The 16,700-nt window shown below is 40.5% G+C and overlaps 2 protein-coding genes across 3 annotated transcripts in view; one reads left to right on the top strand and one right to left on the bottom strand.

The window, feature by feature from the left end:
• Nucleotides 1–16,700, bottom strand: part of LOC136870029 (cuticle protein 67) — a 93,244-nt gene that overhangs the window by 48,434 nt on the left and 28,110 nt on the right. The window lies entirely within an intron of this gene.
• Nucleotides 11,162–16,638, top strand: LOC136869997 (cuticle protein 76-like). The gene is made up of 2 exons (XM_067144890.2): nt 11,162–11,173; nt 16,114–16,638. Exons 1-2 carry the CDS (start codon nt 11,162–11,164, stop codon nt 16,636–16,638), a joined length of 537 nt encoding a protein of 178 aa, XP_067000991.2.

Genomic DNA, 16,700 nt, shown 5'->3' with positions numbered 1-16,700 from the left:
TGCAATTCATTAGCCGGAACACGTAGGACTAATATTACGAAACCATGATTGTCAAATTTTGGTAAATATAATTTCAAGATGTTACGATTATTTGTGGAGAACGAACTAAGGCGTAGATCAAAATGAGATAGAAAAATGTTAAAGAATCTGCAGTCAGATAATAAAAGGTCGTACGATGTCAGAAGTGGAATAAATAAGTCAGTTGATAATTCTGTGAGAAATAAATGAATCAAGGAATATTGAGATAGAAAAGGAAATAAATTCCGTACGAGAGACACTTAGGATATTGAAATGAATGTAAAATGTACGGGCAGTGTCACAGAGAAATACTGAGTTACGTAGCGGGTAGAATTCGAACCCGTGACAGCATGTACGAAATAAATAGACTGCGCAGCTATTCGTTGAGATACTACGGATCTAAGGATAATGAAAGTTCAGAGTCCACATAAATGATCGTATATTGTAATCATTGTAATGACGAGCGATGACAATCATGCTGTCGTGATAATAATAATAATAAATATTGCAGATAAAGGATTGGACCGCCTTTAATTAATTGAGCGTTGATAAAGATGTTAAACGGGAATCTAAATGATAATATGCAACCGATAATAATAATAACAATGTAAGGACGATGTTAAATCATCGCGGTCAGCTTAATAATAATTGTCATAATAATAACAGTAATGATGCCGTTGGTTGATCAGTGAAATAATTGTAATTGCGACCGATATCTTAATATATTTGGCGGAAGTGACCGGTTCATTAATAATAATAACCTCTTGAGTGACGTGAATAATAATAATAAAATCTGGAGTCACCTATTTAATAATAATAATAATAACCACAAGAGGGATATAATAATAATAATAACAGTAATAACCATTTGTGTTTGCATCCCGCATAATAATGACGATATTAATCAAACATGGTAGTGCCAGGAACCGTTGAGTATAATAATAATAATAATAATAATAATAATAATAATAATAATAATAATAATAATAATGATTTCAAGGATGATAATGAAATGAATATTTCTGACGATAGTTAATTAATTAATTGGTGACAACATCCCTCGATTCTTATGTTTGAATAATATGAATGATAAATATTAATCATTTGTTACCTCGTTATAGTACGATTTCCGCACGGGACGAGTTACAGTAATACTTGGTGTGTTTGTTTACTTCGCCCGCGATGCGAGGGGAGGTCATTGCCACGGTATTTCCAACCGCTTCTCGTTATCTCATCTGTGGCAGTAGTCTACTGAGGCTACTTTGTAATATCTCAGATCATGTGTAAATAAAATATAAATGCTAATTCAGTGGTATGGCATCAGCTGGACATCGTAAGATAGGAACTGTCCATGTAATCCATTTTTCGTAATTCACGAGAAACATTACCCAGTCCGAGTACCGGTCTCGGAAAAATGTATATAGCCGGAGTACATCATCTTAGCTAAATCGAGAAGCCGACCGTAACATGGGTTATGCTCGGGCTCCCGATAGAAGGAAGCTATATCCTTGAACAACGGTTCGATTCAAATGGAATCGATCCGTAAATTATACCTCAAAATTTCATTTTATTTCAGAAGCAACCCAGCACGATATTGATACCACTTGCGGTATAGCAAGTGATTTGTTTATGTAACATGTGTGGAAAATTTAAATATCGTTGCCAAATGTATCAAAGTTTCGTACGTCGGATGGCGTAATAAACTGCTCTTTCTGGCAATTATTTCAAAGTAAACCATTCTCATAATCTTTTTATTGTAGTTAGATGATGCCCTTTTGAAAGTTAACAGTCACTTCCTAGTCCTATCATGGAGTCCTTAAATTCAAGTTTACAATCGAGCCTTCCCCATTTTAATTTTAAATTGCTCCGTTCATTCCCGTGTTCATTTATGCCGCTATAGTTATATTTGATGACTTAAATAATGAACCGACACCCCTGAGATAAATGCTAGTCTGGGACTCGGGAGGTGGACGGGTGCAATACGAAACCGAGACCGTGATTTGCACTCCTACAAAATATACACAACTAAACTTAATGGAAATCTACCTGCCTTATTGTAAATTAATTTCTAAACCTTTTTTCTCATGTGCATCATTTCGATACGAGGATTAATAACGGAGATATCATTAACGGACCGTTTTTCGGTACATGTCCCATCGGACTTAACTCAAGAGCGGGTGCGTGTAAAGCGTATTTCTTACAACTTGAAAATTACTGAAGATATTCGAACCAAACTTTATATTTAGCATCCACCTGTCCAAAGGTAGGTTTTAAAGGTCAATAACATTTCATGTTCCCGGAATGGACTGGTGGTTTATAGGGAACCGAAATGGTGATTTTACTCTTCCACAATATATACAGTACAAAACAAACCTGACTGGAAATCGACAAAACGTGATGGAATTCCATCTCTAAAACGTTTTCTTCATGTGCATTTTTTCGTCAGGAGGATTAATAAGGGAGATATCATGAACGGACAGTTTTGCAGGTAAAGTCCGGCTGACATAGCCCAAAAGGTGTTGTACGTGGAGCAGATTCTTTATCTATATAAATAAAATCGTAACGACTGTGTGCCTCTACATTGACTATTTTGGCAAAATTTTCGCACAGCTACCCGTTTAAGGGGTAATAATGACCATCTGCATACTTTTGGTTTAGTTTTCTGAAAGTCCTAATTTTTACCCTCCTCGCCCAAAATCCATATGGCGGCATAATCTGCCAGACGAAAAAGAATATTGAAATTTGACAAAATTATACGTTTTAGCCTGTAACGGACGGAAAACTTACAAGATCTTTAAATTTTTCACGTTTTATCCCCGAATAATATCGAAATATGGAGGTAATTTTAACGATGGTGCAGACCTTCGGAAAGTCCTATCACATAACGGATTGCACAATCTCCGTTCAATTTGGAATGATCTACAACCTTGGTCTTATGACTTTTTGTCGTATCTGAATTCCTTTTACGTTTGATATTTCTCAATTTATCGATGTTAAGTAAATTTGGACTTTTCATATGAATAATTCATACTTTCAATCACTTATAGGGAATATAGAATCATCAAACTCTTCACGAAAATTGCCCCACCCAGTAGCCATATATGAGCCAAATGCTATGTATGTAGCTGTCACATAATTATCCGAAAAGTAATGCAATGTGAGATTATCTTACAAAACTTTTACCCTGTTCAACGTTTCTAACTCCATCTGACCCAAGAATAGATGAGATATCATAGGACCAGCTATTTAGGCCACTAAATCCGGCGTCTTATGGCACAATCCTTTGTCGATATGACGTACGTTTAGCAGCAGATAATCTGCAAATGAAGGTCTGCAATATTGTAAACACGCATTTAATTTCGTACGTCGATCTATATATAATCACTGATGTCGATTTGTAGCGATCGAGAAAGGGTGCGTTTGCTGTTGTAATCAGTACTCCCCACACCGACTTTGACTGGCTGTGGGAATGGGGTCCTTCTCCAACTCCTGTGTAACTGGCATTAGTAAGGGAGGCCTACCATTGTAATTAATAGTTCACTTCTCGATTTGACTTGCAGAAGGCAAGGGAGCATGCAGTTTTGTTTAAAACTCCCCTACCCGATTGTGTTTGGCAGGAATCAAGGGTGCCCGCAATTATAAACAAATGTCCTCATCTAAAATGTGACTGGCATCAGGCATAGTGGCCTGCTATTTTAATGGAAACTCTCCAACTTGGTGTGACTGGCAGTAAGCTGGCTGGCAGGAGGAAAAGGGGCCTGACATTATAATGATAACTGCACAACTCAATTTCGACTGATAGTAGGGTAGTTGCCTGCCATTATAATAGAAACTTCTCAAATTTTATCTGTCTGGAAGTAGGAAAGGGGGGTTGCCATTGTAACGAAAACTCCCCAAATCGATTGGGACCGCGCAGTAGGAAATGGGGCCCGCAATTATAATGTAAACTTCCCAACTCGATTGTGAATGGCAGTAGGCAAGTGAACCTGCCGTTATATCACAAATCCGTAACAAACACTTTACATTGGAAACAGCGTATGGGGACCTCCCCATGCTGTTTCTCGGATAACGCTAAGAGACATGCAATTTTAAAACAATCTTATTTACTGCATGTACACTATTTACTTCGATATTCGAATACAATGTAGAATACCGTAGCGAAGCACGGGTACATTTGCTGGTTATGAAATAAAGTAGTGCCAAAATGGATAGAACGCAATCCAATATTTAATGAACCAACAAGTGCAACTGCATTACATTTCTTCAGTGTGGTCATCCGCAAAGTTTGGAGACAATTGGCAAGGCGTTCTTTGTTGGCGACAGCGAAGGAGCGCCCTACTGCGCGAAATACAGATGCCACATCAGGAAATCGGCGGCCTCGGAGGGGTTTCTTCAACTTCGGAAACAGGTCGAAGTCACAAGGACCCATGCCTGGTGAGTACGGAGGGTGTTTTAAGACCTCCCGATACATCCGTTTCAGTCTCATTCCGACACGCACGAAACGTCTTAGCCCATCGTGCAACCGTCCTATACGGCTTCGCTTCTGATGCATTTTTACCACTGCAAACTCGATTTTAATTCATGAACGCTGATCATACATACATATATACATATATACATACATACATATCTTTATTGTTCACACTAGTATACACCATCGGCTTACAGGTAATAAAGACAGTACGAAACAAGAAAGTAGCCACTACATCTCTCTTAAAACTACTTAACTAAATTACTACCTCCACATCTATTCAGAATTATCCCACACGTGCGCGGATAGCCAGCCCACATGCAGGATGCCACCGCACTACAAACTACCGTAATCACCTACTCCTACCCACCACCTAAAAAAATTAGTAGACTGGTCGCTGCGTCAGCCCCGGTATGGAACACAAGCCCACCAACCCGCTGATGCTGCCTCCGGCCTCGCCACGTGAAAACGGATACCTTATCTCACCGACACTTGTTGACAATGTGTTCCTTCCCTATCTTGCATGGCAAGCCACCTGTGGCGGAAACCAGACCCAACACGCGGCCTGCCACACTCTTACGGTGTGTACGTCACGCCTACTCTGATCCATTGTCAGCGCACTTCTTTCCCACTCCTTTTCCTTCACATGCTTAAGCCTAACTTCCTTGCGATGGGTCAGGTCCCCACCCCTCCCTCTTCCCTTGATACGCCACGCTCTTCTCTCTCGCACTATTCCCGCGAGCTATATCTGAACGCTGATCATCTTTTGAAAAAAGGCTCTAGAGTGGTGAGTTCAACACTCTTCACTTCAACGCCACTCAGTAACAACACTCCCGAACGGATGCCCCTGATATGCACACTGCACATTGACAACAGCGCCACCTGACCGCTTCCATATTCTATTTGCGCATGCCCGATCTCCTGAGAGTGTCTGGACAACGTTGCCACAACTTTATTTACAGCCCTCGTATATTAGCCGTGAGTATCATATGAACTTTACATTAGCAACCATCATATGGCTCTCATATTTTGCCCACGAGTTTCTATTACTTACTATTTGAGAAAACCAACAAGAAAATATTTATATAAAACTACTTTTTTTATTTTTTATAAAATGAAATTTGTTCGTGGCGTCGATATCTGCAGAACTTTTGCCACTACTTTCAACATATGGGAGGAACCTGCGTGTAAGTGTAATTGCTGAAGCGTAAAGTGTTGAATGCGAGGTAAGGAACGTTAAGGACGACACAAACACCCAGGCCAGGGATATTAATCATTTACAATTAAAAACCCCTGACCAGGCCGTGAATCGAACCCGGAGCCGCCGAGTGATAGACAGGAAACAGATTTTTCTCCGGGTACTCCGGTTTTCCCCGTCATCTTTCATTCCAGTGCCACTCTCCAATACAATTTCATCTGTCATTCATTAATCATTGCCCCAGAAGAGCGCGACAGGCATCGGCAGCCGGCACAATTCGTATCCTCGCCACTAGATGGGGGCTTCATTCATTCCATTCCTGATCCGGTCGAATGACTAGAAACAGGCTGTGGATTTTAATTTTCAATTCATCGTCCTGAAAGGACAACTAAGTATCATTCATCAATAGGAAATATTTCATAACTTTTTCGATATTAATGGTATGTCCCTGTTTCTAAACAAGCGAGGAAATAACTCATAACTACTTATGAATGTATTTTTTACACAAAATAAATAACACCCAAGATACATATTTGTTCACTAACATAAATAATATATATTTATTGGTGAAGACGAAAAGATCAAGGCCTATCCTGGTGTATATTCAACCATTGTTACAAGCTGTTGATTTATTTCTCCACTTTCACCAAATCGTGATAGATATCACTTTGTTACCAGAAATAAAAATAGAAAACATAGAAGTCATGTTTACTCTTTCTTCTAAAATAGTTTTTCCGATCTATGCACAGTATTTACGCTGAGTGTAACGAAATGCTATTTTATATCATGAGGGTAATTGCAATAAAGTGCAGAGACAGGCGGGTTACCTACAGTCTTTACAAGAATCAAGAAAATCTCACATAGGAGGAAGCATCATGTGAAATTTTAACCTCGTATGTCAGACGGTTTCAGAGAAATTATATTTTTGTGTTCGGGTAATAACCCCCATTTAGAACTTTTTTTGCTAGGGGCTTTACGTCGCGCCGACACAGATAGGTCTTATGGCGTCGATGGGATAGGATAGACCTAGGAGTGGCCGTGGCCTTAATTAAGGTACAGCCCCAGCATTTGCCTGGTGTGAAAATGGGAAACCACGGAAAACCATTTTCAGGGCTCCCGACAGTGGGATTCGAACCTACTATCTCCCGGATGCAAGCTCGCAGCCGCGTGCCTCTACGAGCACGGCCAACTCGCCCGGTCATTTAGCACTTTAGGACTTAAATGTTTTCTAATATTATCTTATTTGATATCTAGTACAAAAGGAGCAACCACTGAGAGAAATTTCATCTTTGTCCGGTGAATAGTTTCGGAGGAATGAATATTTTGGTTATCAGGGTTTTATCCTTTTCATCCCCTTAGGGGAGGAATTTTCCGAAACCCTTCCACAGTGAGCACCTACACTGTAATAGAAATGCATTCCCATTTTTTTTAAATGTCGAGTGGTTTTGCGTGGGCGTTGATTGAAAAAATCGGCCTTATATATGCAGTATACAGTATGTTATGTAGATTAGTTATTAGAAGCGGCTTCGCACACTTGGAATTTGTTTTCGTGCCATTTCGTAGAATTAATGAAAGTGAACACTGGACATTTTATCAAAATGTGTACAGCAGTTTTTGAGAAATGGTAGAACATGCAGAATGGAGAGAAAATTTCGGTAGTTACATTGAAGTCACAATGCTTCTGTATACCACCGCGCTGAGTAACTCAAATGATGTCTGGCCATCTGAGTCGAAGTTGACGAATGCGATCCCACCTCTGTCAGGTCGATTTGAAAGAGCTTAGCATGTTATAACGTCGTGTAAGTGGAATTACTGGCACGTGAAGGAACTCGTATGTGACAAAATTGCAGCAAAATTTCGCGTGGCTATTTCTAGCCGAGTACAGCCTTTGTAAGACAGACCCTCCGATGAGGGTGGGCGGCATCTGCCATTTGTAGGTAACTGCGTGTTATTGTGGTGGAGGATAGTGTTGTGTGTGGTGTGTGAGTTGCAGGGATGTTGGGGACAGCACAAACACCCAGCCCCCGGGCCATTGGAATTAACCAATTAAGGTTAAAATCCCCGACCCGGCCGGGAATCGAACTCGGGACCCTCTGAACCGAAGACCAGTACGCTGACCATTCAGAAACGAGTCGGACAACCGTAAAAGTGCACTTAGTGATATGTAAATCCAGTAGCTTTATTTATTTTATTATTATTATTATTATTATTATTATTATTATTATTATTATTATTATTATTATTATTATTATTATTTTGCCAGTTGCTTTACGTTGCACCGACACAGATAGGTCTTATGGCGACGATGGGATAGGAAAGGGCTAGGAATGGGAAGGAAGCGGCCGTGGCCTTAATTAAGGTACAGCCCCAGCATTTGCCTGGTGTGAAAATGGGAAACCACGGAAAACCATTTTCAGGGCTGCCGACAGTGGGGTTCGAACCTACTATCTCCCGAATATATTTATTATTATTATTATTATTATTATTATTATTATTATTATTATTATTATTTATTATTATTATTATTAATGTTATCGATGATGATGATGATGATGCTTGTTGTTTAAAGGGGCCTAACATCCAGGCCATCGGCCCCTAATGGTACGAAATGAGACGAAATGTAATGACAATTTAAAAGTCGAAAATCATCCGCTGACCAGAATTCAAAACGTGATGATAAAGAATAAATGGATGACTATGAATTTAAAACTATCAGTGGATCCGACCCGCAATGCCCCACATTAACACAAACTATCTTAAATCAATAGTATTACTGACCAAGGGACTGCTTCTAAAGCACAACCCTGAATCGATGAAACTTCTTGACTAAAGGGATCCAAAATCCATTTCATCGGCCCCTCATATTGGTACTTATAGCTAGTAAAGTAGAACCATGCTATATGTCATGTTGCGGTACTAATCAAAAGTAGCGCAGACTCACGGTGTTCCAGACATGATGGTACTACTCACAAGTATTGTACGTCACACAGGTAACGCAGACCTATGGTGTTTCTCACATAATGGCGCCACTCATTAGGCATCGCAAACTATGGTGTTCCTCACATAGGTGTACTAATCACAGGGACTCGTACTACCCCGTGGTGTTCCTCACATAGCGGGTACTAATCACAGGCAACGCAGATGCACCACTGTGTCATTCGTATAGTGGTACTAATCACAGGCAACGCCCAGACCCGTGGTGTTTCTCACATAATGGTACTAACCACAGGCAACGTAAACACGTGGTGTTCCCCATATAGTGGTACTGGTCACCGGTACTGCAAACCCACAGTGAACCGCTCTTTGCTGCCACTAATCACAAACCTATTGCGTACGTAACATAATGGTACTACGTAGTCGCAAGTAAAAGCGACCCATGCTCATGGTTCTAATACAATCATCCCTTGATCGCCCCTTTCAGTCGCCTCTTACGACGGGCCGGGGGTACCGTGAGTGTATTCTTCGTCTGCGTCCCCTACCCACAGGGCGTAGAGAGAGAAAAAAAAATGAAAGAAGGGATCCGTCACTTCGAAAACTGAAGTAACGGACGAAGAAAAGCAAGGGCCACGAAGGGCGTGAAAATGAAAGACTCCCTAGGCCTTGAGTTCTCTAATACCGTCAGGGTCGGAAAAGAACAAGATTTGAGCATGGGAGGTCAGACAGGATAGATGAAAGTGAGGAACCTGGCACAATTAAGTGGAAGCAAAGCCAGGACTTAGCTAAAGGCCCCGTGTTTGCCAACCCACGATCACAAGTTGAGAGCCCCTGTCGCCCCTTTCAGTCGCATCTTATGACAGGCAGGGGATACCGTGGGGGAATTCTTTTGTCACCCCAACAACATGGGGTATTATTATTATTATTATTATTATTATTATTATTATTATTATTATTATTATTATTATTATTATTATTATTATTAATGAACTGTATGACCTACACTACATTTTACTTACATTACTTAAATTTATTAAAATATATCGAATATCTAAACTATTGTGTCTTGATTAGCCAATATATAGTTGGACAGGATGCATAAAAAGTCCTGCCTTAAATCTAAACCCAGGCGTTAGAACATTTGCCTCTGGGCTTTATTAATTGTCGTGGTTGAGGAAGGTTTAACTGGAAAATGTAAACTGTTGAGAGGCAAAGGTAATTCTGTTGGTATCTTGGCGATCCGAGGTAAGTTTGCGAGCTGCTGGTGCATTTAATACTATTTATTTTTATCTACATCGTGTACGCATTTAGGGCTGTCATCTAAGTAACAAATTCTCTATAATTTGTTTACCTATTATTTTCTTAATTAATTTCAAAGGAATTGGAAATTTATCGAACAGCTCCCTTGTCAAATCTCTAACTCCTCTTCCTATAAACGGATACTCGCCCCATATAGTCCTCTTGAATAGTTCTTCTCAATAATCAACACCACCACCACAACACAGTACCGTATGTAGTAAAACAAATTACTCTAACCAGAGCAAGTGGCTGTGCGGCTTGGGTCACGTAGCTATCAGCTTGCATTCGGGAGGTAGTGGGTTCGAATCGAACCCCTTAATTAAGGTACAGCCCCAGCATTTGCCTGGTGTGAAAATGGGAAACCACTGGAAACCATCTTCAGGGCTGCAGTGGGATTCGAACCTACTCTATCCTGGATTCAACCTCACAGCTGCGCGCCCCTAACCGCACGGCCAACTCACCCGGTATAATAATTTTTAAGGAATCTTTAGGTGACACTTGATTTTTGTAACGTCAAATAGTCTATTTTCGCAAAACGCAAGATATTGTTCTACCATATGTCTCTTCGCTCGCATTCCTTCTGACAAGGCTCTGGCTATAGCAAAGAGTCATACCTGCTTCACTGCTATGAAATAGCAGACTAACGAGCATTTCGATAATGAAAGTAATTGTATGATCAAGAATGTCCTCTTTGTTTCCACTAGCAAAAGAATACGGGGTAGATATCTCGCTACCGGGCTGACAACTATCCAGAAATATATCATAATTTTGGACTGGAAAAAGAAACAGCACTGGACAGGAAACGTTAGTACCGCATGATTAAGAAAGGTGACTCCGTTTAACTGGAGCAAATCAAGAAGAAGAAGAAGAAGAAGAAGAAGAAGAATACTTGACAGCCAATATCCTAGTTTCTTTCTCTCTTCGTCGTACAATTATGAAACATGGCCCTCTACAATAGAAAGTCTTTTACAATTTTAAAATGTGTGTGATGCAGAATATTAGTTTCTAGACAGGTTTTGATGGAGACAAGGAAATTATTAAGAAAATACGAGAAAACATGTTTTGATATTGTCACACAACTAATTGCACATGACATTGAACTAGTTGGGTGTTGGCGTGGCTCAAGTTAAACCTGGTTAGGAGTTGAAACTCACCCGATACTCCGGTATATAAGCTTTGGCTACTGTTCAAACCACGTACAGACTTCACTTAGCAGTCAACATCAAACCAACTCCTTCACAATGGCATTCAAGGTACAGTACAGAAGATAGCGTAATTTTTATTCGTAATAGCAACATATTTCAGAAGAGCATAAGAATAACTTCTCGCAGTATTCGTGATCAGTATTCAGATCATCAGTATGATGGACAAGTTAATAAAAATGTTCTATTTAATGAGAGTAGTTTTCTTTTCGAAATGTCCCGGATTAGCGGCTTTCTTTAGTTTTCCATCACTCAAAGGACATAGAGATCATACGCTAGGAGAGGTAGCCTATATATTTTTGTACTACTGATTGAACGTTGCATTAACTTGCAATGGAATTCAGCGATGATGGGATAGGTAAGGGCTAGATCTGAGAAGGTAGTAGCCGGGATCGTAATTAAAGTATATCCTGGTATTTGCTTTGCTTGGAAATTGAAAACCACATCTTCATAGATTCGATGGTGGGGTTTCAACCCACTAATCCCCGTATGAAAACTTGCAGTTACATGAACGGAGCCGATCAGTTTCAACATGGAGCACCCACTACAAGGACGTAAACGATAAATTCAAAAATATCACTGATCATAATTCCAACAGTGGTCATGATAGCGGAAAGACAGCGTGTAATGTCTCGGATCTATCTCATCTAAGTCATGTGGCCTGTTTGAGAGAGAACGATTTTCATCTACAAGACGTTAAAGGGAATTAATCAGGAGCGTCTCGTCTTAAGGATCACACGAGCACGAGAGCACCCTGGTAATCCCAAATGATTGAAATGTATACGATCATGTATGATGAGAATGAGAATTTTGTACGTTGAGAACGTATTTACGAATCTGTAAGTGCCGATTTACTTTCCGTTTTCATTTGAATCACGCAACACGACAGCTGATCACAACCCCGTTGTGAACCATACAGTTGGGCGTAATGCATAGCTGGAGCTTGAGGGCTAACGCTGTCGGTATGGTGAATATGAGCACAACTCGTGTGTGATCACGATCCACTGGCCCGCTTCCAGTGCCTTCTCCCAAATGTCTTCTCAAATCCCTAAGATGACAGCATGTACCGTGTAGTCCGTCACAGTGGGTAAGGCACAGGCCTGCTACTACGGAGAGTAGCATGGCGCTGTTCTTGTCAGTCGCAGGTGTAGCATAATATTGCATAATGAACCGAAGAGGCTTTTAGCTGACTACTTGCTTACGAAATAGATTTATACTTTCACCTTATGTAGTTGAAAATAACAATTAACTAAAATTCCTAAAATAATGTTGGCAGCCCTTCGATAGGATATATTCCTTGAAGTGGAGGAGAAGATTTGTTTTACAGCAATATTACCGGTTTGTAAATTTTGGGTGTTAAATTAATATTTTTATTCATGCATGTTTATTCTATAATACTTCTTACAACACGATATAAACTAACTGGGCTCCTGTTAACGTATTAACCGAATGAGGAGCAACTAATACATACGGTCTTTTCTTGTCTACTAACTGCTCAGTGTGTACACTCAGAGATTACAAGCACGCGACGTCACTGGAAGTAATCATAGAAAAATTTACTTCTATATAGAACACACTTATCTTCTAACTCGACCTCGAAAGGATTTGAGCTCCCAGTTCTCTCATACAAGTATTCACATTTTCCATAGAAGAACAGGGGTTGGAAACTGGATCAAGCAAGTGGCAAGCTAATATGCCTAACGTAGAATACTGTGGTAACCGGATTATTATGACATCAGAACCTGCCTTTATAATGAAAATGAACCGGGTCGTATAGAATGCAAGTTATAAATAGGAAGTGACCACACATGAAAAAATTATAGCGTCTCCTTTCTGTGAATATTTTACTGTACATACGACAGTTGATCGACTTGTTCAAGCTCGAATGTCATTGGACCAGACTTATCAGACACTTATCTCTATATGGTATTCTCTTCTACATTCTCAATATTTGTATAACTTATAACTCTTCATTACACAGAGAAGGAATTCTCAACTGAGAAACCTCCCCTCCACTTAGAAATAGTGTAATAAATTGCAGGATAGCTTTCCTTCCAACATGCCTTCTATTTGAATATCAGTTTTCAATCACTCCAGTAGATTTGGTGTGATCAATTCTTAAACAAGTAGACGAACAAAATGAAGTCGATGTTTAATATTTCTGGGATCATTCATGACCGGTATTACAAAATAACTTCGCTCACGTTCCTCAGGAACACGTATGGAAATAAGGTAGTAGCCACTTACCCGCTGAAGAATTCGCATGCAACTCTTGTTATTAATGTAAAAAGTGCGGACACTGAGTGATTAAATGACTAAGACCATCGTGATATCCAGATCCAGACACTACGTACAAATGTAGAGAATATCGGTGAAATGTATTATATGATGATGATGATGATGATGATGATGATAAAAAGGAATATTTGTCCAGAACTGAATAGTGCTTAGCCACTGTTCATTTCCATGGTAAACAGTTCCCCGTTAGTAGGGGTAAAAGTAATTTAAGACACTATGTCTCGTGGCCGTAAAGAAATAATTATTTAGCACAGTAGCGAATCTCAACACTGTCAACATTCATCTGGTGATACCATATCACTTTGACCGAGTCTTGCTTGTCAGCGACCTTCCCGCATTTCTGACGGTCTGAAACTGATGTACTACTTCCTAAACTTTGAATTTGTTTTGCTTTGGGATAGCCGCAAGTTTGAGTACATGTATAGTCAGTTTAAGGGACTCCGGACACGTAAAATCACAGACCGCTGGCAAGGCTTAAAGAACAGATTCACTACTTCCTATATTTTTTAATGGCGTGTGGCCTCCGTAGAAGCCTGGAGCAGGTCTTCTGAATTGATTCCTATAGACAACCTGCGTATCTGTGAGGATGAAACCTACGTAAGATAAACTCTAATGTTGAAGACGGCACTCGCACCCTGTCCCCAAGCGAGAAGAGTTAACAAGGTTAAAATTCCCGAACCGGCCGGGAATCGAACCTAGAGCCCCTTGGACGCTTAGCCATAGAGACGGACAATACTTCCTATGCTGAGTGCATTAGACACCTGATGAGTAGGTAAGTCAACTTGCACCTTCAGTATCATATCTTGGGCGTGGAGTAACAGCGCTGTTTGGAGATGTACCTGAAAAGAACTGCACCTCCATCGAATGTGTGAGAACACGAATTAATTCTATCCTCAGGCACATAAACTTAATACTTTGAAACAGAGTTCCAAGATACCACAGTACTCCGAAACCATTCGTCATACGCAGGTGAAATTTTGCATGAAACATATGGAAAAAACACTTCTTGTCTATCGAGGCTCATCTGGATATTTGGAATATCGCTTGGAAAGAGTCAATGCCGTCGTTAGGAATGGAGGAAGCTTTTGCTTCCTACTCTTACAAGAGGCTTCATGGCCTGTTTATAGGTGAAAAAATGTAGTCAGTACAATGTCATTCTTAATTAGTTTAAGGGAGTAAGGACATTTTAGGCCGCCACCCCTGTGAACTTGGGTGTGCCTAACTGTGTCCCGTAACCGGTGTTATTCGGAAGTTAGAAATAAGGAAACGCAAAGGGGAGAGAGTCTAAAGTTCATACAAGGAATGTTTACTAATAGTGTACCTATAACGCTTTGCACAATTTAGAAGCATTATTATTTCATCTCATTGCGAAAATATATATAACTATTTCTGAGCGTGATTGTGTACGTCAAAGACTCAGTTTTCTGTCAACATTCTACCTTCTTCCGGCGATTCGAAAAGTTCTAAATCAGTTTGCTTATGATAAATTATTAAAGGTCGTAGGCCTATAACATGGAGTTCTATTTTTATACTTGATTCTTTATATCTTCTTCCATTTTTGCACATTGTATACACCATCTAGATAGTTTAATTTCTTACAAGACTATTAATGGATACCTAAGAATCTCCCCTCATAATAAATACATTACTGCTTTTTAGTTTCGCATAATCACTGGTAGACAAAATATACTTTTGCGGAGATAACAGCGAAAAATATTCCGTGGGAGTCAGAGGAAATTCGTTGATAATTTTCCTAGATCTCTAGTTCGAGAAGTACTAGGATAAGAACGATTCCACGTTGTAAACAGTTCCTTTAAGGAAGGAACGTAGTTATGCACATCAGTACCCTGCTAACATTCTGTTCTTCGTTCTCGTGTTTGATAAATGCCGGAAAGTACAAGTAAATGATCTGCATTTTAGCGTACATTCCACAGAGTTATAAGATATTTCCGTTAAAGTCATATTTCTGATGGCTCCCTCTTTCCATCATCTCAATATTGCGAGTTCAAACCCAACAGAGTTAGTTGGATTTTTGAAGGACAGGATAAAGTCCATTCAATTCTCCATGTCGTATGATATGAATGCTCTCTCGTTGCACGTTTGTTGTTTACCCGGCAAAGCTAATTATAACTCAGAAATAGGTAACCAAGATAGAGGTCTGTGTCCACTTTCATCTAGGAGTAATGAATTGAATGTCGAAAATGATACGGCCAGCCAATTTTTAATTTCTTTTTACAATTTGCTTTACGTTACACCGACACAGATGGATCTTATGGCGACCATGGGTTAGGCAAGAGATAGGAGTGGGAAGCAAGCATTTGTCTGGTGTGAAAATGGGAAATCACAGAAAATCATTTTAGGAATACCGGTCGTGGTGTTCGAACCCACTATCTCACGAATGCAAGCTGAGAACTCAGCCAGCTAAGCTTTTATTATTATTATTATTATTATTATTATTATTATTATTATTATTATTGCTGTTGTTGTTGTTATTATTAAATTCCTGATGACAACGGGTTTTCACTAGCTTTCACAGTATGTCACTATAACACGCAATCTAATGTATGCATTCTTTACTAGTAATGTATCCCAGTTCAGGGAATGTTGATCTATTATCAGTTACAATTTGAAGACATTTAAAACGTTAAAGTTTTAATGAAATACATCTTTTTGATTTTATTCCTTTCTTTTAGCTTTTCGTCCTCGCTGCCGTTCTGGCTGTCGCCAACGCCGGCTACCTGGGAGGATACGCTGCTCCCGCCTACGGCTACGCCGCCCCCGCTCTGGCCACCCCCGCCATCACTTCCCAGCAGTCCAACATCCTGAGGACTCCTGGTAACCTGGGACAGGTCTCCACCTACTCCAAGACCATCAACACTCCTTACTCCAGCGTCAGCAAGTCTGATGTCCGTGTGAGCAACGACGCTCTCGCCTACGGTGCCGTCGCCGCTCCCGCCTACGGATACGCCGCTCCCGCCTACGGATACGCCGCTCCCGCCTACGGATACGCCGCCCCCGCCCTGGCTGCCCGCGCCTACGCTCCCGCTCTGGCCGCTCCCGCCTACGGATACGCCGCCCCCGCACTGGCTGCCCGTGCCTACGCTCCCGCTCTGGCCGCTCCCGCTGTTGCCCGCGCTGGTCTCCTCGGCGTCGCCTACTCTGCCGCCCCCGCCGTCGCTCACGTTAGCTACGGTGGTCTCGTCAACTACGCTTACTAAGTCTTTACCATTTCTTTCCCACAATGATATTTTCCTTCCTTCCTTCCTTCCTTCCTTCCTTC

Source organism: Anabrus simplex, chromosome 1 (assembly GCF_040414725.1).
Source record: "Anabrus simplex isolate iqAnaSimp1 chromosome 1, ASM4041472v1, whole genome shotgun sequence".
In the NCBI taxonomy this organism is placed as follows: Eukaryota; Metazoa; Arthropoda; class Insecta; order Orthoptera; family Tettigoniidae; genus Anabrus; species Anabrus simplex.
The sequence above is the reverse complement of the archived record's forward strand: the minus strand, read 5'-3'. Positions and strand labels throughout refer to the sequence as shown.